This window comes from Electrona antarctica, assembly GCF_951216825.1.
Source record: "Electrona antarctica genome assembly, chromosome: 19".
Classification (NCBI taxonomy): domain Eukaryota; kingdom Metazoa; phylum Chordata; class Actinopteri; order Myctophiformes; family Myctophidae; genus Electrona; species Electrona antarctica.
In genome coordinates, this window is record NC_136800.1 from 10,283,642 (window position 1) to 10,308,182 (window position 24,541).

The window sequence follows — 24,541 nt, forward strand, 5'->3', positions numbered from 1 at the left end:
ATATTAATAGCAGTCTCCAAATGACTGCCATTTCAAATGACAATATGACATGAAAAGGTTTGAGAACCACATGGCCTGTAGACAGGCTATAAACTGACCGATAAGTAGTAGCCTATTTTGGCAGACGAGAATTGTCACTTTCTGGCACGAGCCTGTGCACTTATGTGGATTTCACGCGCTGCTGTGCTGATTGGCCTGCAGGATCTTGTTAAACAGTCGAAGTCAGCTGTGAGAGAGATGCTCCATTCACAATCACAGGGACACCGCTGATAGAGAGAGAGAGAGAGCAGCTTGGTGTCCACTCTTCTTGGACCGACCAATTATAGGCTATCTTTGGAACAGCTGGCAGCTTTCGCTATGGATGCTACAATTTACCAAATCCTATTTGGAGAGTTTGGCGACCCAAACTGTAGTTTGATAGATGCTTTCCAAGATACTTTTTACGAAAACGCGTCCCTCTTATTGATGAACCCTGACGGTAAGCTGTCACTCATGCGTGTTTCTTTTGTGGACGTTTTAGAGAGCTATATATGTTTTTGCACCGTTTCAGTGCATTCAGAGCAAATATAAGCGTATGATTGCTTTTTTTTTTCCAAAGGTGCTTATTATTGCAATGCCACGACCGATGAGATCGGAACGTGCTGGCCACGGAGCAGCGCCGGGCGCGTCGTGGAGAGACCATGTCCAGAGTACATCAACGGCGTCAAGTACAATACAACAAGTAAGATATTGAACTCAACTCTCGCTCAACCCCAAAGTCGCTCCGCGCGCATTTTTTTTTGCATGCTTTGAGAGGGAGCATTAGGCTATGCTCTACTCTCACAAAATCAAACCTGCAATAAGTAACGCAATAGCTGACAATATTCTCTGAGTTGATTTGACAGACAGTCAAATGTGGTTTGGTTCGTGATCGTTTGGTTTTTGATGAATTGAACATGGTGGACCCTCTTGTAAACAAGTGTAATGCTTAATTGGGTCGTCCACTCACAGTTAACAGTCTTTGTATTGAGTTTGTGCTTGAAATGTACTGTCATTCTGCAAACTGTTAATAAATATTTCAATCAATCAATCAAAGTCCACCAATAATAATAATAATAATAAGGGTAATAATAATATAATAATAGCATAATAATACTTATTATATTAATTATATTAATAACCTCCCATTATTAATAACAATAATGGGAGGTCCTCCCAAATTATTCAATTCAAGCTGCTCAATTCTCCAGTTTAAAAGGGTGTAGCAAAAAAAAAGTTAAATTAGCCTACTACATGTATGGGGAAAAAATCACACCCCTGTGAAGTGGTCGCTCTTATCATCGTAGGCTACATCACCATACATCATTGCGTCCTCATCTTCGTCTTCAATGTTTGTACTCAAATTTGTCATGTTTGTTAATGTTTGTGTTGGGACAAAGTTTGTGTTTACACGCACTGTGACGCACACTAAAAGCTGGACATATATAATAAGATATAGAATTTAATTACATTATGGCCACAGTTTGGTGATGCCAGGCTATGCAACAAATTGTCACAAACCTGAATTACATGTACTTTTTTTTATTATGTTGTCAATGTGTTAGTTTCCCACCTCTATAGCTACCCCTTACAGTTCACAGAGTATAGTTATATACTAGGCCTATATGGGCTTGTGCTAGTCGTTATGACTATGGCTCATGCATGCAGAAACCATTTCTGACATGCTGTGTTGTGTTGTGCTGTGTTGGTCTGAGATGTCATGTTTGTTTACTATGACAGCACCTGTTCCACAGCTTCCTCTGACTTTCTGCATGCGTTGCTGGATAGTATGCTACAGTATGAGTGTACTGCATGTGAGATTACTAGTATATATGACTGGATAATTATGGCAGTCAGACCATGCTGCCAAAATCACAATTGAGATATAACTGAATTAGATCACATATTGTGTTGCATGTCAATATTGTGACATGAGTTTTAGAGGCGAGAACAAATTCATATCCAAGAGCAAGACTTTAAACTTGCGCTTTTTACTCGGACAAACCAAGAGGAAAAGAAATGTCAGGGTAAAATAAACGAAAGCTGAATATTGAAAACAGATCATGCATTACTTATTAACAGTGTTAATCGCATGCATGTGCACTTTAAGAATCCTTAACAATTAAGGAATAATGATAAATGCCTCGTATAAATTTGCTTATATGCTATTTAGGATTGTCATAGCTATGTATATGATCATGGACTATATTCACACAACAGTCCTATTGCTTTTCTCTAACGTTATACAACATACATCTGGTGGACGTTGACGGGAGTGCTACACATTTTCAGGTTAAACTTCGACAGCATATACTGCAACATGCAGTATATGCAACATGCGTATACTTTTGCAACATGCAAATGGATTTCTGGTGCCATATTATAAGCTATGCAAATTCTATGACCATCTTTGAGCTGTGGTCTTAATAGCCCTCATCTGTTTGGATAGCGGAGAACTCGCCAGTTTACCAAGTCGCCAGGGCGAAAATCCTTCATCAATGTCTTCATCGTTATGCTAACATGCTGTCTTCATCAGTGTAGTATGTCAAACCCACAGATGTTATAGTTCATTTCCAAAGTGATCAAATGATTTTGTGCAATTAAATGGTCAGCTGAATAATGATAAAAAGGCGAGTATGTGAATACCAATGAAAAGTAGGCCTACCATTTCAGGATATTGTTTACTAATGAATTACATTGTTTCGGTACTTTGGTGTTTAAACTTTTATCATTCCTACTTTCTCTAGTGTTAACTCTAAACAACTATCCTCTCGCTCTCTCTCTCTCTCTCTTTCAAATCAATTTGTTCATGATTTAACTTAACACTTAGGCCGCTAGCATTTATTGAAAAATTAGGATCTAATTCACGCCAGCATTTCTTTAATTTGAGCTCTTATTTTGAAAAGCCGCCATTTCCGGTCCATGAGCAGTAGTCATAACCTAGGAAGCTACACGGAGCGGACAGGCCTTGTTTACCATCTGAAGCCAGACCGGAGCTCTGGAGAGCTCTGGAGAGCTCTACATCGTCCGATCTGTGCCGTCAAAGAAACTCTGTTTTGACCAAAATGCCATCTGGGACAAGGAATAGGAGATACAGGCGATTGAAAGAAATGGATAGAATGGATTCTTATGGCGACGACGATCTAAGATGGGCGATCCAGTGCTGTGCTAACAACACAGCTAGCTAACCGGCTAACGTGAGTAGCATTTTGGCTCAAGCAATCGAACGCGCTATAAAAGCTCAATTGCCGAAGGCCGTCGGCAATGGCGTTAAGCGTCAGTATCAAAATTAGGCTTCAATTGACTTTAATCGTCGGCAATGGCGCGCTAAGTGTTAACTTTACCAAATATGCTACTGTCACTCGGTGGGTGATTCTAAAGCGTTATTCATAGTCTGGATTTTCGGTGGTGAGGTGACCACCGAACTACAACATGACGTCACGAGCCGCGGTGAAGAGCAAACCACCGCCAGCGCCCCAGCCCTTCTCTCTGTTTTTACTCACCACCGCTCAACGTTATTTCAGCTCCGGTGGTCACCTCACCACCGGAGCGTTGGTCACCTCACCACCGAAAATCCAGACTATGAATGAGCCTTAACCGTTTCCGTCCATAGGACATCGCCACACGTCCTAGGGGTCCCAATCGATGCTTACATCCGACGTCCTCACACGTCCTAGTGCATCCTCAATGATACGGGCGAGATAAGAATATTCTGAATTTTTTCCCTTTTTTTATTTGTCAGTTCGCCTTTCGGCTACCGTATGCTACACTCTAGGCATCTGTTAGCTTACCATTGACTTAGCTGTTAGCGTGGCAGAAAGAATGACTCGTCTCTCCTAATCCAGGGCGCTCTCCGTGGTGTTGAACGGATCGATATACTGGCGCTTCATTTCTGCTCCTCATCCGTCTCTCCCGCAAAATATGAACGCTTTTTGGATCATATTAAAACGATCGCAATGTAAGCTAGCTATGTAAAGTAAACTTTTTTTAGTGGATTGTTTCCTGGTCGTGGGTTTCCGAGTAAAAGCGGCCATGTCTTTCCGGCACCCCAGAGCTCCTATTTTGAAGGACTTCCGGCACTGATTGTGTTAACCCTTGAACTACCGTTGACGGATTTGACGGATTGGATTAATAAATCCAAACCTTCCGTTGACGGAATTGACGGGCTGGTTTAATTCCCTATAATCGGGAGCTTAATATAACAAAATGTAGCATGTAGCATCTTTTGGCTAATTTGGCTAACCGGCCGAAATCCGTGCGTGCACGGTCGATCACGCACATGCATCGCTGCGTAAAATGCGATATTTTGGGCTTGATTAGAGCTTAATTTGACTTAGTTATGAAAAATACGATGATAGCTTAGCATTCCGGGCATCTGATAGTGCTGCACAGTAGCAAAGATACTACCAGATATTTTGATCGCAAACCGGAAGTGGTCATCACTCACTCGCTCTATTTGGTCGGAATCGGCATAATGGTGACGTTACCGCCACCATCAGGACTGATTGTTCCAATACTATAGTCTTGCCCCGTCAAAATGAGATATAGTGTGTATATCGCGGATTTTTCTTTTGGCATTAAAATTATGAATTAAAAATATGAATATATGTCACAGAAAAGCTGCTATTGGGAGTGGCAGTCCAAGGGTTTAAGGTTACACCGTCAGAGTTCTTTATTGATTTCCATTTGCTTAAGTAATTCCACTGCATGTGCTCATCAAGGTCTTTCAGTGCACATCCAAATACACACACAATACACACAATACAATCTTGTGAATCACAGAAGTTATAACTTTGCATTATTGCACAGAGCAATATTTCCCACCACGGACTCGTAGTAACGTTGCATCAGTCAGTGTCACCACACTTTCCACCTCGGAGGAGAGTCTGGAAACCAGACCGGCATTGTCGGTAGGCCAATCAGAGGCAGTCGGGGGCGGATCTTTACGCAACCCTATCAGGGTTTTGAATGACGCGTCATGATGTGGTTATCCTTGTCTTACTACGGTATTCATGATGTACGCAAACACAAGCAAACAAAAGGCAATATGAAACGACAGTTCTAGGCTATAAGAATATCTCCCAACAAACATTTTATTTCATTTCATTCATGTTATTTTATTACGTTACACATTTACGGTAGACCTAAACACTGACTTTATTTGTCTTCAATGGGACTAATAATAGCACATTGTACTGCTTTTCAAATGGCTTCCGTGAGAATCCTCAGGGCAGTAAGGGGTTACATTCTGTCACATTGTACCAGTATATTAGAACAATAGGTCAAACCCACGGATTACAGGGACTGTAATGGGCCATTATTCTATAGCCAGAGTAGTTGGACACTAAAGGTGTGCTGTTAAGCATAATGCTTGACCTTAATGAGTATTTCAGTAACCCTGTAAAATGAACAGCTAAGTGGGCTTAATGTTGGGGAATTATGTATTTTACAGTCACTTAAAGTCCAAGGTTTCACACAGATCTGCATGGCCCCATCAGGTGTGCGGGGCTATAAATTGCCATTTCCATTCCGTTCAACATATAAATAAAATATGAATGCCCGTGGAGTGCCTTGATAAGAGCCATATGCATTTTTAAACCACCCCCGTGTCCTCCTTTGCGAGTGTTCATCCAGTTCAATGGTTTATAGAAGATGCACTTCATCATATTTGCTGTATGTGTCACAAGCTCATTCATTGTCTGTGTATGGGCCTTGGGGGCCTACTGCTAGCCCAGAGCAGAGGTTGACATCCAATAGATGTCAACCTCTGCTATGGGCTAGCAAGATGAACACAAGACTGTAGATCAAATATGACCTCAGTGTCTCTATATCACTGAAGGTTCCCAAACACTGGGCGGGACCCATTTGTTATTGTTGTTGTTATTATTATTTAAAGGAGATATAGACAAGTTTCCAGTGTTTGTTGTACACAGAAGTCAGTGATGTTTCCAAACAGAATTCAAATCTAGCTCCACCCCCCCCTCCTCCCGTCATTCTATTGGCCGAGCCAGGTCACTTCAGGCTATGGGGTTGTTGTTGCTGCTGGGAGGGATGCTATGGATTAGCGCTCGTATGTCTAAATATGACATTACAAAATTATGAATTTCTATCGATATCTTAGTTACAATGACATTGAGTTGACATGTTATTTTTAAGGGTAACTGTAGCATAATCGCTGAATGACATGAGTCTTCTAGTGACAGTCGCAAATGAGGAAGTGGGCGGCGGAGGCAGAGACCGAGCTCTCAACGTATTAACTCTCTTTTATTTGTAATCGGTGCATATAAAAAATATATTGCCCCTGAAATACCCCAGCCACTACAGCAGGGGTGCCCACACATGTATGACGTGAGATCTACTTTCAAAATGACCAGCTCAACAAGATCTACCCACTGAAAAAATAAGTGTACCATTGCTGAAAATAGTTTAAATATATAATGTACCTGGGGGGGCTTTGGAATAGGGAGGGGGGAGAAATTATGACAGGCAGTTTCTGCTGTCAAAATATGTCCCCCCCGTATTTAACTTAAACGCCCAATGCATTCACAATGGCAATAGCACAAACTTTGGCATGCTACAAGTCCTTCATACTTACACCTAGAAACCTGAAAGGTTGATCTTTGAAATGTTTCATAGTTTTAGAAATATAGTGCTTTCAAATTTGAGAAATTCACAATGGGGCTCAATGGCAGCTCTATGGCACGTCCAAAAATCACTTTCACCTAGAAACTCCATTCACACATTTTATAATTCAGCTTACTGTGAAGACAAATGCTGGAACTTTTTACTTTGAAATGATTTGTAGTTTCTGAGTTATTTAACTTAAACGCCCAATGCATTCTCAATGGCAATATCACAAACTTTGTCATGCTACTAGTCCTACATCAGGGCTGCCCACACATTTATGACGTGAGATCTACTTTCAAAATGACCAGCTCAACAAGATCTACCCACTGAAAAAATAAGTGTACCATTGCTGAAAATAGTTTAAATATATAATGTACCTGGGGGGGCTTTGGAATAGGGAGGGGGGAGAAATTATGACAGGCAGTTTCTGCTGTCAAAATATGTCCCCCCCGTATTTAACTTGCTTGCTTGCATGCTACTAGTCCTAAATAGTTACACTATAGAAACCCCATTCAAACCTATTTAGGTTCATCTTACGGTGGACATGAAAATAAATCTTTGAAATGTTTCATAGTTTTAGAAATATAGTGCTTTCAAATTTGAGAAATTCACAATGGGGCTCAATGGCAGATGTTGGCACGTCAAAAAAGCACTTTCACCTAGAAACTCCATTCACACTTTTTATAATTCAGCTTACTGTGGAGACACATGCTGGAACTTTTTACTTTGAAATGATTTGTAGTTTCGGAGTTATTTAACTTAAACGCCCAACACGTTATCAATATTAATTTTAAAATATCTTACTGTAGACAAGTGGAGGGCAATTATATGGATCGTACAATAGTCCAGTCTATCACAGTGTACATAAAGTCCAATAATAACTTGTAACAATCGCCCTTTATGCGTTAGGGAAAATCATTAACTAAGGAAAAATAAATAAATAACGGGATCGTAGGGTTATAGTTTATATTATTTATATAGAGTTGCCACAAAAGCGATTGACAAAACAAACAGTGTTCAATCGAACCAATACACTTTGCAAAGTGCGTCTGTCCCTGTCGCTCTCCCTTAAAGTGAAAGAAATAAACAAGAAAACAATCTTAAATCAACAAAACAATAATCACGTTCAAACCCCCCTCCCGCTCCAAACCAGTCCCAAGGCTCCCTGTAGCGTCTTGCGTTACGTCGTCTACAAACAATAAACAAGCCCCCAAAGTCAACGGTGCAAAACCGCGCTCAGTGCTGTTAACTAAATAATAAAGTCCACGTCCTCTTCTTTAATTGAACGCAGCGCGCCCGCGATAGTCTTTAGCAGTTCGTTATCCGAGTTATCCAAAGAAAGAGCTCTTCCGCTCTAAACGGCCAAACAAAAAATACAAATGGGGTACCCCTTAAGGTTTATAATCCACCAGAAGGCCTTTGGTTCGATCTCACCGGTATGTAGACTCCATTGGCAGCAAACACTGACTCGAATCCCAACACCGATCCCCCGACGGCGGCGGCAATTAAGCGGTTGCTTAATTCCCCCCAGCGGTCCCGACAGTTCTTTATTAAAGGCTGCAGATAACGCGATTAAACTCACTAAATCAATAATCCGACTGTTATCTGGCGCTCCTCTTCTCCCGTGTAGGCTTACACACGGTTTTAGATTTCCCCTTTTCCCCGTGTGTCACTTCCTCTACATATAACCTTGGGTTATATGTCTCATCAGTCTCTGTCACTATTTTACTAATAGTCAGCATCACATGTCACATTTCATTTCATAAAAAATAATAACATGCACAGGGAAAACAAAGCAGAAAAACATTACAATGTGCTATTGTCACAAACTAATATAACACATAATTGGGTTCAACACATTTTACAGGCATCTAGACTCCTTGCAAGGTTGCAATCTCAAATAACACATTCAGGCCTCCACCAAGTGAAGATTCTACTGTATGAATCTGAAGATCTTGAAGTATGCTGAGGCTGCTGACAAAAAAGTGCTTGAGTTTGCATGAGCTGAGCTAAGTAACTATAAATCACTGAGGACACTTGTGACTGCAACTCATTAAGACACTTAATACCTGGGACTTATATAGCGGGGGGGCATGAGAAAATGACAACTTTATTAGAAAACAAGTAAAATAAGAGTAGAAACCAATAAGAACAGTACATGTAACAGGTTAAAAACACATCAGCTCGGGAATGCTATTCTGAACAACTCTGACTCTGTTTCAAAATGGAGCAGTAATATGCTGTGCTCATCACTGACGATAATTATACTAAACAAGTTGCCCTTTTGGAAGGAAAGCTGAATTAGTGAGAGATACTCCAAAAATGTTCACTTGAATGAATACTGCATACAGTACATCGTTTTATGCTTCCACCACCGTGTGTATTTCACTGAGCATCCATTTGTTGTCTCTGCCAGGCGGAAGGTGTGGCCGAGACTTTCTAGGCCTACGTGAAACTGTGCACACACACTCCCTGGAGACATCTTTCACATCTGTCTGTTATAGCAGCACCATATTACTCTTTTTTTCCCCCTCTCTCTCTTTTTTTACTATATTACTACAGATTTTGTGTGAACATCATGCAAATCGGTACACAGTATCTCTATATAGTCATGTTGATCAAGTGATGTGTGATTTTTCATATTCCATCCCGATTGGCTAAGATTGGCTTCCAAAGTTTACAGGAGTCGTCCGTTTTGAACAAAATGCCTCAATGCCGTGAAACTTTGCAGGCACATTCCCTTAGAGGCCAAGACTTCCCGAACTTCTCAGGCCGCAACCTCCCAAGATAATCATATTTGAACTGGAAGGTGGAATCTCCATCCCAAATTTTTCTAATCTCCTTATGCTTGTGCTATAATAGCCCACTTCACGTTTTGGCCTATAACTCTTACAAGTTTGTTGGTCAAAAACTCACAAATCCGTGAGATCAAGATGTACAAGTTTGATTTTCAGATGACCAAATGTAGGAATCCTGTGCTCCGAGGAGCTCTCTTTTCTACTCATATTTTTTCACTTGCAAATGAATGTGTATTAACTCAGTAACATTCTAACATTATTTGATTTACTAATGAATCTTCATTCTCCACACATAATTTCACACTTAGATTATGAGAACATTGCTTCAGAATGAGTCAAGATGTGCTACGTGGCAGTAATAGTGGAAGCTGAAGGCCTGTCTTATAGATTGTTGTCATTGATGCATGCAAATCGTGCGGTGTAATCATTATGAACATCAATTATTAACATAACTATGCATGGATGAGCCTGTGTTATATAGAGTTTTGCTTCATTTGCAAACACAGTGAGAGTCAGGGTGACCTAATAAGCTCATGCAGGGTGAGATTTGCTGGGGCTGGGGGGTATATATGCCGGATATGCCCTCCATTCATTAATTCATCTCCAGTGGGGATATGTTTTATCCGTGCTTCTGGTCAGACTGATTTCCTTATGAGTGTCTGATATGTTTGATATTGTTTTATAATAACACAATTTAACAATATAATAAAACATGTATGTTAAAATGTGTCAACATTTCTCTATCTATCTTTCAACATAAAACAAGGTATTTATGTTCAAAAATAGCATATCAACAACTTGCGTCGCAATGCAACACATTTTTCTTTATTTTTTTTATTTTTTACAAATCGAACCCAATGTTTTAAATTGTATATAGGACTACTAAAGGATAAATGAAGTATAATGTCAAGTCTTTTTGGTTCTGGTTCTGTAGTAAATACCAAATACGTGATCCAAAAAGCAGATCAAGTAGAACTGCAAAGATGGGGGAGAATCCGCTATGGCGACCCCTGGTAATTAATCACAGAAAGAAGAAGAAGCAAAATTGCACGAATGTGTCTTTTATTACTACAATCGCCAAGTATGGCACATGTAGCCTGGTTAATAAACCAGACCGAATCAGCCGTTGGCAAAATTTTTTTTGCCTGCCAGCGGATTAGGGTCTGGCGAGGCTCAGTAGCACGCCTCTTTCCTACAACCGAGAACAGGTCGGGCCAATCGGGACACGGTATGCAATATGGGCGGGCTTTGGTACAGTGACGTTCAATGCTTGAGACCTTTGACTGACAGTAGCTCTGACCAATTGCGTCGAAGAGAAAATGTTTGAACCCGCCCCCCGGGAAATGAAATCCAAGTGGAGCCAGCCCAGACTAATATACCGCGACAGTGTTGTGTGATATTAGTCTGGCTTATTAGCCAGGCTATGGCACATGCACCATTGACGGTTACGCACCGCCATTCCGAACCACCGCCATTCCGAAGGTTCACTTCCATATATCGGAATGCCGATGTTTCCCCATGGAAGAATTCGCCCCGCCATTCCGAAAGCGACAATTTGTGAACTAGGAGATTAGATATATTCGAAGAAACTAGCATTTAGGAACCACTGGAAAAAATAACAAGCATCCGTGCGCAACTTGGAGCTCTCCAAATAGCCACATTCAGAAGGCTGTCTGTGATTCTAATTACTCCGTAACCACCAGAAGTATGATGAAACTTTCATCTCATTAATCATTGGCATGCAGGATTGACATAGTGTTATTTAGGCTATAATGATCAACTTGTGCATGATAATTTTATGTATCAAATATTATATTAACTCAAGGAAAAGGTAATGTTACAGCTTTGAATAAAAATGTCGGAACTGGTGTAGAATGGAAAATAAGACTGTGCCTGTTGCTCACTGCGCAATTGGAAAGAAAACCAGCATGAGCATGGGGTGTTTATGCTAATCTGTCCATAATAGTCCACATATGCCCATAATTGAAGTCTTCAGAAGGAATCCATGAGATGAGATCACACAGCTGTCCAGTCTGGTCTGGACTAATATCAAACCAAAACGAGGCTATGTGCGTAAATACTGCACTTAATAATAACAGCGCAGCAGCAATAAATAAATGATTAACGTGCATGAGAACGCACTATATGCCATTGGTAGCACAATGCAAATCCTCAAAGAAAATGCGTCTTCCTAATGGATACATTTGGAATGGATATTTCACAATATGATAACGGAAGCAATATGCAGGGGTTTCGCCGTTCACCGAGGAACAAGAGGCGTGCAGAAGAGGGTGCTTTAAACATAGTCATGGTAGATGCAGCCAAACCAGAGTCTGTGCGCTTCTTTGGGGCGCTATGCTAAAGCTACACAATAGCCTATTCAGCTCTTAAGTTCAGTACAAAAGTAGCCTACTCTCAGTCCCATTCAAAGGGTGGACACATATCCAAATTAACCCATGGCCTATACCTTCAGAACGATTTGCACAGTGGTGGAAAAGTTTTGCTTAAGTTAAAGTATCAATATTGCAATGAAGAAATAAGTCCGGTAATCAACATTTGAGAAAGGCCTTTACTGTTCCTTGCATGTTCCTTGCAATGACACTAGCAGTTACACATCGGTATAAAAAATAAAAAAAACAGTTTGCAAATGTAAAAAATGCAAAATAGGCATTAAATAGGCCTAATTTTACTGCAGTAAAGTGGACATGTAGTGGAGTAGAAATAAAAGTAGGCCCATATTAAAAAACGAAGAAAATTATCCACTAGAGAAAGAAAACTCAAAATCAAAGCACGTGAGGTCGGCGGAAAAAAGCTGGGGCGAGATGGAATTAGCTTACAGTAGGTTATGACTTGTTATGAATTAAATAAAACCTGAGTGAGTGAGTGAGTGTTGCGGGACTGTGCACTCCGGCCAGGTGGAGCTCTACGGATTGGGCATACAGCCAGCTGGTGATGCTGTGCGTCTCTGGTCGTTCTGCTGGTTCGTTCTATGCTATAGGGTTATTTGTTCAAGGCCCATTCCCGAGTCAATGGGCGCTCATCAGACACGTTGGGTTTATGGACGCACGCGTATTGGGCTCCGAATGAGCGGCCATTGATAGGGCTCATTAAATAACAGCTCTGTGGGGCCGAATGAGCGGCCATTGATTGACATGAAAATAGACAATTCACCGTGGGGCAGAATGAGCGGCCATTCACAGACTAGCGTATACCACCCTTTCGGAATGGCGGTGTTTCGGAATGGCGGGGTTTATGCCCCCCTTTCGGAATGGCGGTGTTTCGGAATGGCGGTGTTTCGGAATGGGGGGCTGTCCCCGCCATGGACATGACCAAAACAAGTGAGCCAGACAAACAAGTTGACACAACCCAAAGGCGGGTTGTGTCATTAGAAAGTGGAAGCACTCTGAGCGCCCCACCACACGTACAGGGGCGTAACTAGATGTCACTGGGCCCTGGCACAGGCTGATCAGCGAGTGCCCCCGACAGCACCCCCCCCCCCCCCCCACCCGCGATCGAAATGTCCCATACAGACTGACTGTTTTGGCTTATAAACAGCGCAACGGGGCACTGTACGGTATCTGTCGCAATTGTGAACAGAGCAGCAGCAGCAGCAGCCTGCTGTGAAAACAAGCCCAAACTGCGTGTTGGTTTATAAACAGCGGGGCACTGTACAATTATTGTAGTTGTGATTTGGGCACGTACCTGGCTGGCTGTCGGGACTCGAGACTGGGAAAGCCCACTGCATGCACACTCGCGGTGCGCCACAGACACTACTGACTTCCTTCACGTTATTAGCCTACAGCCTGGGACCGACGCTACACTCTAGGCAGGAGAGCTGTTGGGGGAGGCGGGGCACATGTTGCCTATGCATATTATGGTATGGTGTGGGGCTGTGTGTGCTATAGCAGCAGCCACCACCATGCAGGCTCCGCCAAACTTTGTTCAACTCAACTGTCATTGCATCTCTGTATTATAATTTCATTTTACAGACGGCGCGGGTGGGCGGCCGTGTGACCCCCTTGCCTCTGGGCCCCCACGCAGTCGCGTTGTCTGCGTCACGGTAGTTACGCGCCTGCACACGTATAAAATTTAGTTTTTGGCCTAAAAGGGATTATTTTCCCCCGGGAAAAAAATACTTTTAGTTACTCCACTGCACCCTCTACCGATATTACCAAGAGAAAACCATCATACAGAATATTTTCCCTTTTTGGCCAAAATGTACCTTTTATACGTGTGGTGGGGGACTCAGAGTGCTTCCACTTTCTTTTCTTTTTTAATAAGATTTTCAATTTTGGTAGACAAACAACCCCACACATACCCCACCCTCCCCGGTTCCATCACAAAATAAGACAACAACAACAACAACAAAAGCAACAATAATAAAACCATAAACCACGATAATAAAAAAACAGGTAATAAAGGATATAAATAATAAATTAATAAAATAATAAAATAAATACAATAAAAATTGCCTTTTACTAGATTAAGGGGCTACACAGTGAACCAACCAGACTCTAACCAGACACTAGTACAATAAGGAAAATAGGTTACCACACATCCAATTATCAGTATAAAACATGACAAGCAAAAATGAAGGGAAACAGAAAAATGACATGTAGGTTAACACTTAACAGCTAGGATACAGCATCAAAAGATAGTGAAAGGGTGAATTCAATGAAAGGGGACCAAGCCTTTACAAATTTCTGGCGAGATTTGTACCTGTTGTATCTGAGCTTCTCCAATGGTATAAAGGATAGAACATCCTTGACCCAACTTGTGAATGTTGGAGGTTTATCAGATTTCTAATTGCGGAGAATAAGTCTCCTCGCTATGAGTGAAGAAAAAGCTATGAAATTGGCTTGGGGAGAGGTAATTGGTGCATCGTCAATGGGAACTCCAAATATAGCAGTTATCGGGTTGGGCGCAATTGGTATATGACAAATGGTTGAGAAAGCATCAATCAATACTATACTATTCCAAAACGGGTTCAAGGAAGTGCATCCCCAAAACATATGTCCAACAGAGGCTGGCTCCAGATGACATCTTATACAAGTAGAGTCAATGTCAGGATACATTTTAGATAGTTTTTCTCTCGAGAAATGCAAACGATGTACTATTTTGAATTGAATTAGGCAATGTCTAAGACATAAAGAGGTAGTATGAATACGCTTCAAAGAGAGTTCCCACATCTCTTCCTCCAGCTCTAAATTCAGGTCCTGTTCCCAGGCTGCTTTTGTTTTATCCAAGAGAGGAGGGCCAATCTCCTGTAAAGCCTTATATATATTAGATATGCTACCTATGGTGTATGGGTCCCAGTCTAGTATGGTGTCTATTATACTCTTATCTGGCATAGCTGGAAATGGAAAGTGTTCTTTAGCAAAACTTCGAACTTGGAGGTATCTGAAAAAGTGAGAATTTGGTAGCTCATGGTCATCTTGGAGGTTTTTAAAGGATGCAAAGTGCTTCCACTTTCTAATGACACAACCCGCCTTTGTATTGGTGAGAAGCAAAAACGTTGTTTTTATTTACGCTAAAGACGAGAGGCTGGTCTGCATATATGCGAGCCCCGGAATTCATCAGTATAGCATAGCTCTAAATACAACGCATTAGAGCTAAGTACCAGAGCTAGTCCAAAACCACTTTTCAGGAAATGGAAAAAATAACCATGTACGTGTTCCAGTAACTTCCATTCAGTTATTTAGTCACAGTTCCTATTTATATTTTTCATTGGTTACATAATTTATGAAACCCACAGGCAAGCTCAAACACTTTACAGATGCTGCTCATTCCAACAAGAAATACAACCACTAAATTAAGTCAAAACACAGTTAATTTACAAGCTTGTTTTTAGATGGCAGATAATGTGTGCACCACAGAGCACTCCTTTCTACTGTGGTTATTTATTTATGTATTAAATAAACATTCATTTCCATGCATTTCAATATCCTAAAGATTTACCATGTCAGAAGGATTCACAATAAAATGAGTGGCTTGGTGGCTGTTTGTTTTTCCTTAATCTTTATGTATTAATAGAACACAAACGGCCCGTGATCTTTTAGAGTGGTTCCTAAGTGTTTCCCCTACCAGTCAAATTAGCACCACATCACAATAGAAGTAGCCCCAAGGGCACTTTTGGCAAAAAGCAGGATAAACATACTCACAGGGCTGGACTGGGACCAGCGCGCAGATAGCAGAAACTCTACCGCCCGCTCCGTCGAGGCACACACAAACAAACAAGCCCTAATACCACCACTTTTACAGAACAACATAAATTATACAAACCAACAGACAACTAACCTGTTGCTCTCACAAGAATGCTGGCAAAAGGATTCAAGGTGGAAGAGGGACTTGTCACTCACTTTGCCTGCCTGTCAAAATAATAATAACTAGAACTGCACTCTGTCGAGTGCCTATGCTTGTTGCACACAAGTAGGCCATAAATGGCCCACTAGTGCACAAGCAGAGCGTGCAAGTACTGTAGATCGCTACACACTTTCAAATCTCAGCTTCTCTGTGAAAGAACGTTTGCAATATTGAATTATTAGGTTTAGCTATTTGCTACGTACCTTACTTTTGGAGGAAAAAAAGTATTTTAGTATTTTGAAGTATGGTAATGAGTACTTATGCCTGTTATGGCAGTGGTGTCAGATTACATACATGTATACATAGGGGCATTACCTTTAGTCCACCTGACACTGAAACATGTCATCGTTACGTCACCATCGATAACCAATACCCTGGCATTGGTACATATATTCATCACGTCATATGTCTATATATGTATATGTCTATATGTATGTATATGTAATTTCTGAGTTGGTTAGTGGTATAATGTGGTTACTCGGTGGTTTGATGCGTATGTCCCTTTAATCCACCCGACACTAAAACATATCATCATTATGTCACCATCGTAAACCAATTATACCCTGGCTTCCGTATGTACCGTGCCAGCATATGACGTCATCTCACATGCTGCTAAGGGACATACGCATCGTAGCACCTGACTGATAACATTACTTGCATTTTTGTAATAAAATAATTAAGCATATAACTTGAGCGGCCCCCTACGGTCGTGGCCCACCGGTAAGTCCTGTGGCCAGTCCACCCCTACTCACATACTCTTCTTCACACCACCCACCCCCAGTTAAACACTGCCAGATTCATCTTATGGCTCAATAATACACCCAACTAGGCACTCTCTATTGACATTAAAGTAAGTAGCCTTGCCGAGCCATGAGGCCCATAGGGCAGGAGCCTATCTCCTGTTTCTGTAGCGTGAGGCAGCTTGATGTACAAGTACACCCCCTGGACATGACGCTAGTATGTCGCAGGGACTTACCCCCAATCCAACCCTTGATGCTTGAGTCTTTGGTATGACCCGGCCAGGGATTGAACACCGACCGCCCAGTCTCAGGGCGGACACTCTAACCACAAGGCCACTGAGCTGGTACTCTCTATTGACATTACTTATATATAATAAGGCTGCTTTCAGTTGGAAGGTCTTCTTACTATTAAAGGACCACACTGCATACAGACATAGGATTTCCCCCTTTCACATTAGACTGTAAGTGACCTAATGCCTCTGTCGTGTCAAGCCTGCAGGCTTGAGTCAGCAGTTGAGATTTGAACGGTCTCTTGACTCTCATGCGTGCAACCTCAGGGTTGCTTGCCACTGACCCAATAATCATATAATCTCTGTCGGGGCAGAATCCTTATTGTATCTCCATGTTTCACACAATTGAACTCTTCTTGCATCTTTGTGTTGCGTTCTCCAACTGTCTCCTGTAGTTTCATGGTTGTATCAGTGAATAATTTTTTAACCATGATCATTCTACTCCATTTTAAAAATGTATTATTTGTGTATAAAGCCCACCATGGGCTGGCACCACCCTACAGTTGTGAGCTGCTTCCTCCCCCGGATAACCCTATAGGCCACTTATAGATCAACAGATCAGGGGCTCCTCAAGGTTCCATGTACCAAGTTAAAAGTGATCGAGCCTTTTCGATTGCCGCTCCAAATCCGTGGAACAACCAACCCTTAATTATTAGGTCTGCACCCTTTTTGGACATTTTTAAAAGCAAACTGAAAACACACAAGTTCTCCCAGGCCTGTTAAACCTTACAGAGAGAGAGAGAGAGAGCACTCAGTTCACACGGGGGTGTGATTTTTTAACTTTGATGTGTTGTATGATATGTGATGCTTTGGTGTACAGCACTTTGGTCAGCCGTTGGCTGTTTTTAAATGTGCTTTATAAGTGACTTGACTTGACTAATGCGAGACATTATTCTGTTCATGTGGGATGATGTGGGACAAACTTTACATGCCGGCATTCCGACATACCGCCATTTGGATAGGAGTTTCGACAATTCCTTGTGTACAGTGTTTGATGAGCATATATTATATGCTATATGCATGTATATGACGTTTTTTATTAGGGTAAATTTGCGTGACTGTAAAGACGAACTAGCCGATCTACATCGTTTTTCAAACTAAAAATGGCAAATAAGTTTAAGGATAAGGGGTAAGGGGTTGTGCAAGATATAGCATAGTCTCCTGCCCAATGAGCCTCATGGCTCAGATATAGCATAGGCTCCTGCCCAATGAGCCTCATGGCTCAGCAAGGCTTACTTAAAAACAAAACAAAAAAACTATACAACATAATAGGCTACCTCTTAGCCTCTTAGCAATGCGAGCACACGATTTGACATATGGCTCAAGTGCCGCCAAAACTGTGGGAGGAGTAGCGGGACAAAATAAAGTTTACATAAGAAAGGAAGGAATAAAATCGCCCAGTTACTGTACAGGCTGTAGTGTCGGTCTGCCCTTTTGGGCAACCACACTAATTAAAAAACTAATGTGTCTGTGTGCTGGGCTGGCCTACGTTTGTACAGTACGAACTACGAAGTCCAACATGTCATGATTCAAATTGTCAGTCTCCTCTAGAACAACTGTGACAGGTCTTTACATAAGTGCACACAAGTACATAAGTGCACACAAGAGGTGTTCAAAAGTTCTCAAGCGAAAATCTAATTTAGGTTGAGTAAAAAAGAAATACGTCTAATTATGGGTGGTTGGAGACGCGTGTTTTCATTTAAGGAGTATAAGGCATCTAGCTAAGAGAGGGCATAATTCTATTAAGACCCAAACAGGGCTGGTATGAGTAGTGGAGCAGATTACTGAAACGATCGTTCACTTGATCATACAAGCACCAAATTTGGCACACAAGTGCTTCAGAACCTACTCTCTCAGAAAAGTAACCCACTGTAGTTGTGGTTTACTAACTGTTGTAGTGTACTCACTGTAGTTTGTTGTATACTTTAGTGTCCTAAATGCTAATTAGCCCCTGTATATATCTCCACTAGAAGTTTAGTTAGTTGTAGTATTGTAGTTAGATAGCCGCACCTGAATTGACAAGATGTGCCAGCGTGGGAGAGCTGAGACAAGGGTAACGGGGCTTCAGTTACCTGGATGGTGTACAGATCGCACAGGACTTAAATGGCACTGGATGAACGGTCGGTGCTAAGTGTAGGGCACCAGATGCTTGAACCTAGATCAAGGTTCAAGGTTGGACTTTATTGTTACATCTTATGTACAGGTATATAAGAGTAAAACTTATTTTTGTTTGGCTTCCTTACAGACAATGCAGCGGCATAGATAGCATAATATTCAAACAACAAAAAACACAGCAAGCACAGCAAAACAAAGGGATAGAATAAAGAGTGCTAGAAAAATAGTAACATAGTTACATGTTTCCCTGTAGTAGCAAAGTTAGGTAAACTCGCCCTGGTTATTATCAGTTCGTTCATGTATCTGATTGTTTGGGGAAAGAAGCTTATTTGCAGTCTATTTCCAGGGGCTTCGAGACTGCGAAAACGTTTTCCATGTGGCAGCATCTCAAACAGTCTGCGGTTGGGATGGCTTGGGTCCCTGATAATTCCACGACGAGCTTTGCTGACACAACGATCGTCATACAGGGCTTCGATGGGGGGGAGATCACATCCGCTGCACTGCACTCTTTGAATTTTTGCGTGTCCTTCACCAGGATCATTCTGAATTTCAGCTGCTCTCTTAGTGGAACGCTGGAGTTTCAGTTTCCCGACAATTTTGGTGATACTTTGTACTGTTTTGCCTCAATGTATCCTCACTGCCACCTCCATCATCCAATCTGGATGAGTCTAACATGATGGGCAACAGGTGTATTGCCTGAAATACGGGGAGACTTCAACTCTTTTTTTTTTTTACTATTGACGTCTTCTGCACTGAATTGTACTGTATTGTATTGTATTGCATTTTATTGTATTGTATTGTATTCCACTATATTCTGCCTTGTGAAGCACTTTGGTACAATGAGAGTTGTTTTTAAATGTGCTATATAAATAAATTTGATTTGATTTGATTTGATTCCTCTTTCGTATCTGTTTGACACTTCCTCCAATCAGTTTTAGTAGTGGAACATCTTGTGTTATACGGTTAAAGGCCGAGGGCTATATCCTTTTACCACCCAACCGTACAAAACATCAAAGCACATTGAAATATGGGATGCATCTAGGTTCAAGCATCTGGTGCCCTACACCTAGCCCGACCATTCATCCAGTGCAAGTCCTGTGCGATCTGTACACCATCCAGGTAACTGAATCCCTGTTACCCTTGTCTCAGCTCTCCCACGCTGACGCATCCTGTCAATTCAGGTGCGGCTATCAACTACAATGCTACAACTAACTAAACTTCTATTTGAGATATACAGTATACAGGGGCTTATTAGATAGCATTTAGGACACTAAAGTATACTACAAACTACAGTGAGTACACGACTACAACAGTTAGTAAACCACAACTACAGCTATGTTACAAGCCGACACTGAACCCCATGCGGAGTCTCACAGCAGTGATGTCACCAGTGTGTCCTGGTTGTGCTTTGACATCACTCTTATATACAAAATTACAAACCAATAGAGCTTGATCACAGCATTTCAATGAATGGTGATGTTGCCCTTCAACAATATCTGTGATCAGACAGCTTCCGAAAACGCACATTTTGAGTTGCGTAATAGCCCCCATCTTGAAAACTGGCGGCCATATTGGAATTAAATTGACACCATCAGAATACATTCATTTTGATGTTTGGATCAATGTGTGGATCACACATTTCTGTTCACTAAAGTTCTACTTATTAATTTGACGAGGTGGTCATCTTGAAAACTGGTCGGCCATCTTGGATTTTCAGCTGGAAAGTGCTTGTACCACCACATGAAGGATTATTATGGAATATGGACTTAATCTGCCCCACTTTATCGTTTAATTCCCATTGTATCATCATAATATTAAATAATTTTGATGTTCTAAATGCAGAATTGGATTTCTCATACTCAGAAACATATATTTAGGATAGGATTTTATAGCTCAATATAACTCAAACACTGTTTAAAACCACCTCGAATGGCGGCCATCTTGAAAAATGGTGTCCATTTTGTTTTTTCAAGTGGACAACGTACTTTTCTGAGAGAGTAGGTTCCGAAGCACTTGTGTGTCAATTTTGGTGCTTGTATGATCAAGTGAACGATTCTTATGATATATCGACTTAATCTGCTCCACTAGAGGGCTGAGTGGGACTTCTACCCCATATGACACAATATATGGGATTTAAAAATATCTGTCCAAGAATCTAGTAAGCGAGGACAGGACCAAAACATTATTAGTTACACAAGGTTATTGTCCACATCGGTTGCATACATCATTTATACCAGAGAATTCACAAAAGACACTACGCATATTGACAAGAAAGAGACACTGGTGTCCGCACATATTGACAAGAAAGAGACACTAGTGTCCGCACATATTGACAAGAAAGAGACACTAGTGTCCGCACATATTGACAGAAAGAGACACTAGTGTCCGCATATTGAAAGAGACAGCTGAGAAAGTGGTACAGGTCTCAGGGCATGCCATTTCTTTGAGGGGCACAATACAAGACACAATACAAGGCCAAACTGAGGGTCAAATGCAGCCATGGCATTGTGAATAGTGTACCATTGTGGTGAAAGAAAACTTGCAGATGGATGAGAGGATAGAGAGCATTGCAAGCTTTTGTACATAATAATATTTAAAATATGCTCACTATGTAATGTTTTAATTGTGCAGATGCTGAACCCAAAATAACAAACCCAAAATAACCAAAGATCAAAGGACAATTAATATGCTTCCCTTCAGAGACTTTATTTTTGGCATCCACCTGAGTGACATTTGTGCAGAAAGCTCTTCCTTCTGTCCTCGTGAGTAGCTTGTAGTGAATAAGTGAATTACTTCAGAAATAGTCTATGAGAAAAACAATTTACAGAAATGGTTAGACAAATGCATTATGACACATGGATAATATATAGAGTATGAGAGACAAAGAGGCTTTTTTTTAGGTAAGTGGCAGATGAGGTGGGCGATGTTGGCAGGGGTCTCTAAACCAAAGGCTAATTGCTTGTTGTTTCTTTCATTTTTAATAATAAGGCATGTCAAGTCATTCGTCTATGCCTGTGGAGTCTTGCCATTGTTTTGTAGGTTTCTTGCATTTTTAACATCTTAACAGGGAGCCCTTAACCAAGGACTATTGTGCAGATTTGGTAGAAACTGACAAACCTATTTTTCAGGAATATGACATTATTCATGATGTTGTAGGTGAATAGAGTAGCTTAATCATGTGTAATGTACAGATGGTTAGTCAGAGATGTAAGTAATGCTTTCCCTGCACCGCTGCCTGCCTCGAATTAGTTCTTCTTCGCTGGAGGAAGCTCACAGGCACAAGTAGTCACACAACCTGCTTCCCATCAGCTCTGTCTGCGCCATCAGGACTTTGCTTCACAAAGACAGTGTGATATCACAGTAACGCAGGGAGACTAAAGGGCTTTTGCTGTGATATATGTCTCAGTCTGACACTTGTCAACTCTGGATCGACTGGTGAAACCTTTCCTTCTTTGTACACTGCTAAGCCAAGTGCACTGCTGCTGTGACTACAATATCCACCAGACACCGCTGACTAAAAATATCCTGTTTGCATGGATGCATGTAAAGAAAGAAAGACGAATAGACAAAACAATATGTGGTGCAGTACGTGTCATCAACAAATGGCACCTCGAACAGATCACCAAGAAATAGCTCTCTTTGGAGAAAATGACAGACACAGTTACAGTAATAAGACTGGCACTGGTCCTGGCAGTGCAGAACCTGGCAGAATGTGTGCTGTAATATTCTATCTAGTTATAGTAGGCGTGAGCCTTTTGTAAAAGAGAATCCGATACAGATCTGTCTTTAATGTTCCATAAATAAGGCTCTTCTGTATTTTAAGGTGGAACGATAAATAATAAAGATTCTTCTTTGGTATAACTGCATCAAATGATTGCCTTTTAATTGCCGTTGAGGACCAATAGCAAGAACCAATAAGATGGAATTAGAGTTTTTGATGTATAATAGTTGCAGTTCATTAACACTAACAGTATATGATAATAGAATGGCATCCCTGGCCTATTTTCAGCCAATACAATTATCCTTCTAATGGTGACATGCTTTTCTCTCTCTCTCTCTCTCTCTCTCTCTCTCTCTCTCTCTCTCTCCCATAACTAGGCTATACTAATCATATTCTGACAGTCCAGTTTAACGTCCTTCTGAGAACTGTGTAAGATCACATAGACTGTAATAGAGTAGTCACCTACTGTAAGTGGCTCCATTATGGCAGTAAAGTGAACATTCTAAAGTGCAGTACTGTACAGCATAATACTGGGGGAAAAACGTAAAACTAAAAAGACAGAAATAGCATTATGAAATATGAATGCATCTGCATTGAGTACAAACTAAGTACTCAAAAGAAAGAAAAATAAATCCATCTGTTCAAAAGATACAAACACAGGCTTCTCTCCCGTTTAGTTTGTAATGCATCTAAATGGTAAAATGTTGCTTTCCCAACAGGAAGAGGTGGGTGTGTTATGATGCAGTATGAGTATAGATAAATTAGTTATGCCCCCAATCTGCTAAACTTCAGTGTGTACAAGTTTAAAATGAAGAAGCTTGATGTTTTTGGAAGAGACATCCTCGAGCTCCTCCTCTCAGATCCATTTGCCAAAGGATTTAACTGAGTCCACACTCCAACACACTCCAAAGCCCTAACACCCCACAGCTGTCATTTGGGACTTTACTTCATGACCACCGCATGCTGCAAGGATTTGCAAGTCCAAATGCATTGTATTTTAAATTCCCTGTGCAATGAATGTCAGGTAAAAATACAGACTGGGCAAAGTATGTCAAAGCATTGACTGATAGTTACTGCTTTTTTTCCTGTACATTCATTTTAAATACAGATGGTCTTACTACATTCTAGTGACTAATGGTGGCGGATGGCTGGTTTATTTATGATTGGTTAAAGTGCTTACAAGGACTTTGGAGTCTGGCTGACAGAAATAGGCTGCCATGCTCAAACAGACAAACTTACAAGCCCAAATATTGTCATATGTAAGGTTCTAGGTTTCAGGCCCACTGCATTCAGCTAAAGGAGTAGTTCACCCAAAAAGGTTACTTATTTGCTGTCAATTACACATATCACGAAGCCTTGAATTCATGGAGATGTTTGTGTTTTTGTCACATTCCTGAGCCAATCATTTGATGGCCGCATCAGTCAATAGAAGACTGCGTAGGAGACTTTTTAAATCATCAAATAATAGGCCTATCTCACAGCCCGCTTTCCACGCCCACTTCCGGTAAATAGTGGTGTCATTAACATTAGCATTTACACGTTTTTTTCTCTGGAGAATCTAAGTACATTTTCTAATGTAAAAATGTGACAGACCAATATTATTATGAAGCAAACAAGATGGTAAATCAGCTCGAACAGATAGAACAAACCTTACCTTGAGAAAACAAAAGTTGTAGACTTCTTAAATTACCTCTGTTAACATGTAGAGTCTATGGAGTGACGTCACGCTATCACCACTAACCCCGAAAGGGGGCGTATTAAGGGGGGCGGGGAAATTCTGTGAGATAGGCTTATTGGCGACAAAAACAACTTGATTCAATTGATAAAATCTCGGGGTGCACGATTATGAAATTATGACCGATATCTGAT

At 41.1% G+C, this 24,541-nt stretch overlaps 1 protein-coding gene across 1 annotated transcript in view; it reads left to right on the forward strand.

Annotated features, from left to right (window-relative positions):
- Nucleotides 1–357: 357 nt before the first annotated feature.
- LOC306943171 (corticotropin-releasing factor receptor 2) overlaps nt 358–24,541 on the forward strand; it is a gene marked incomplete at both ends in the record, with an annotated part of 42,523 nt that continues 18,339 nt past the window's right edge. Inside the window, 2 exons of the mRNA XM_079529373.1 lie at nt 358–478; nt 599–721. Of these exons, the coding sequence (XP_079385499.1) occupies nt 358–478; nt 599–721 (244 nt within the window). The remainder of the gene's footprint in view (nt 479–598; nt 722–24,541) is intronic.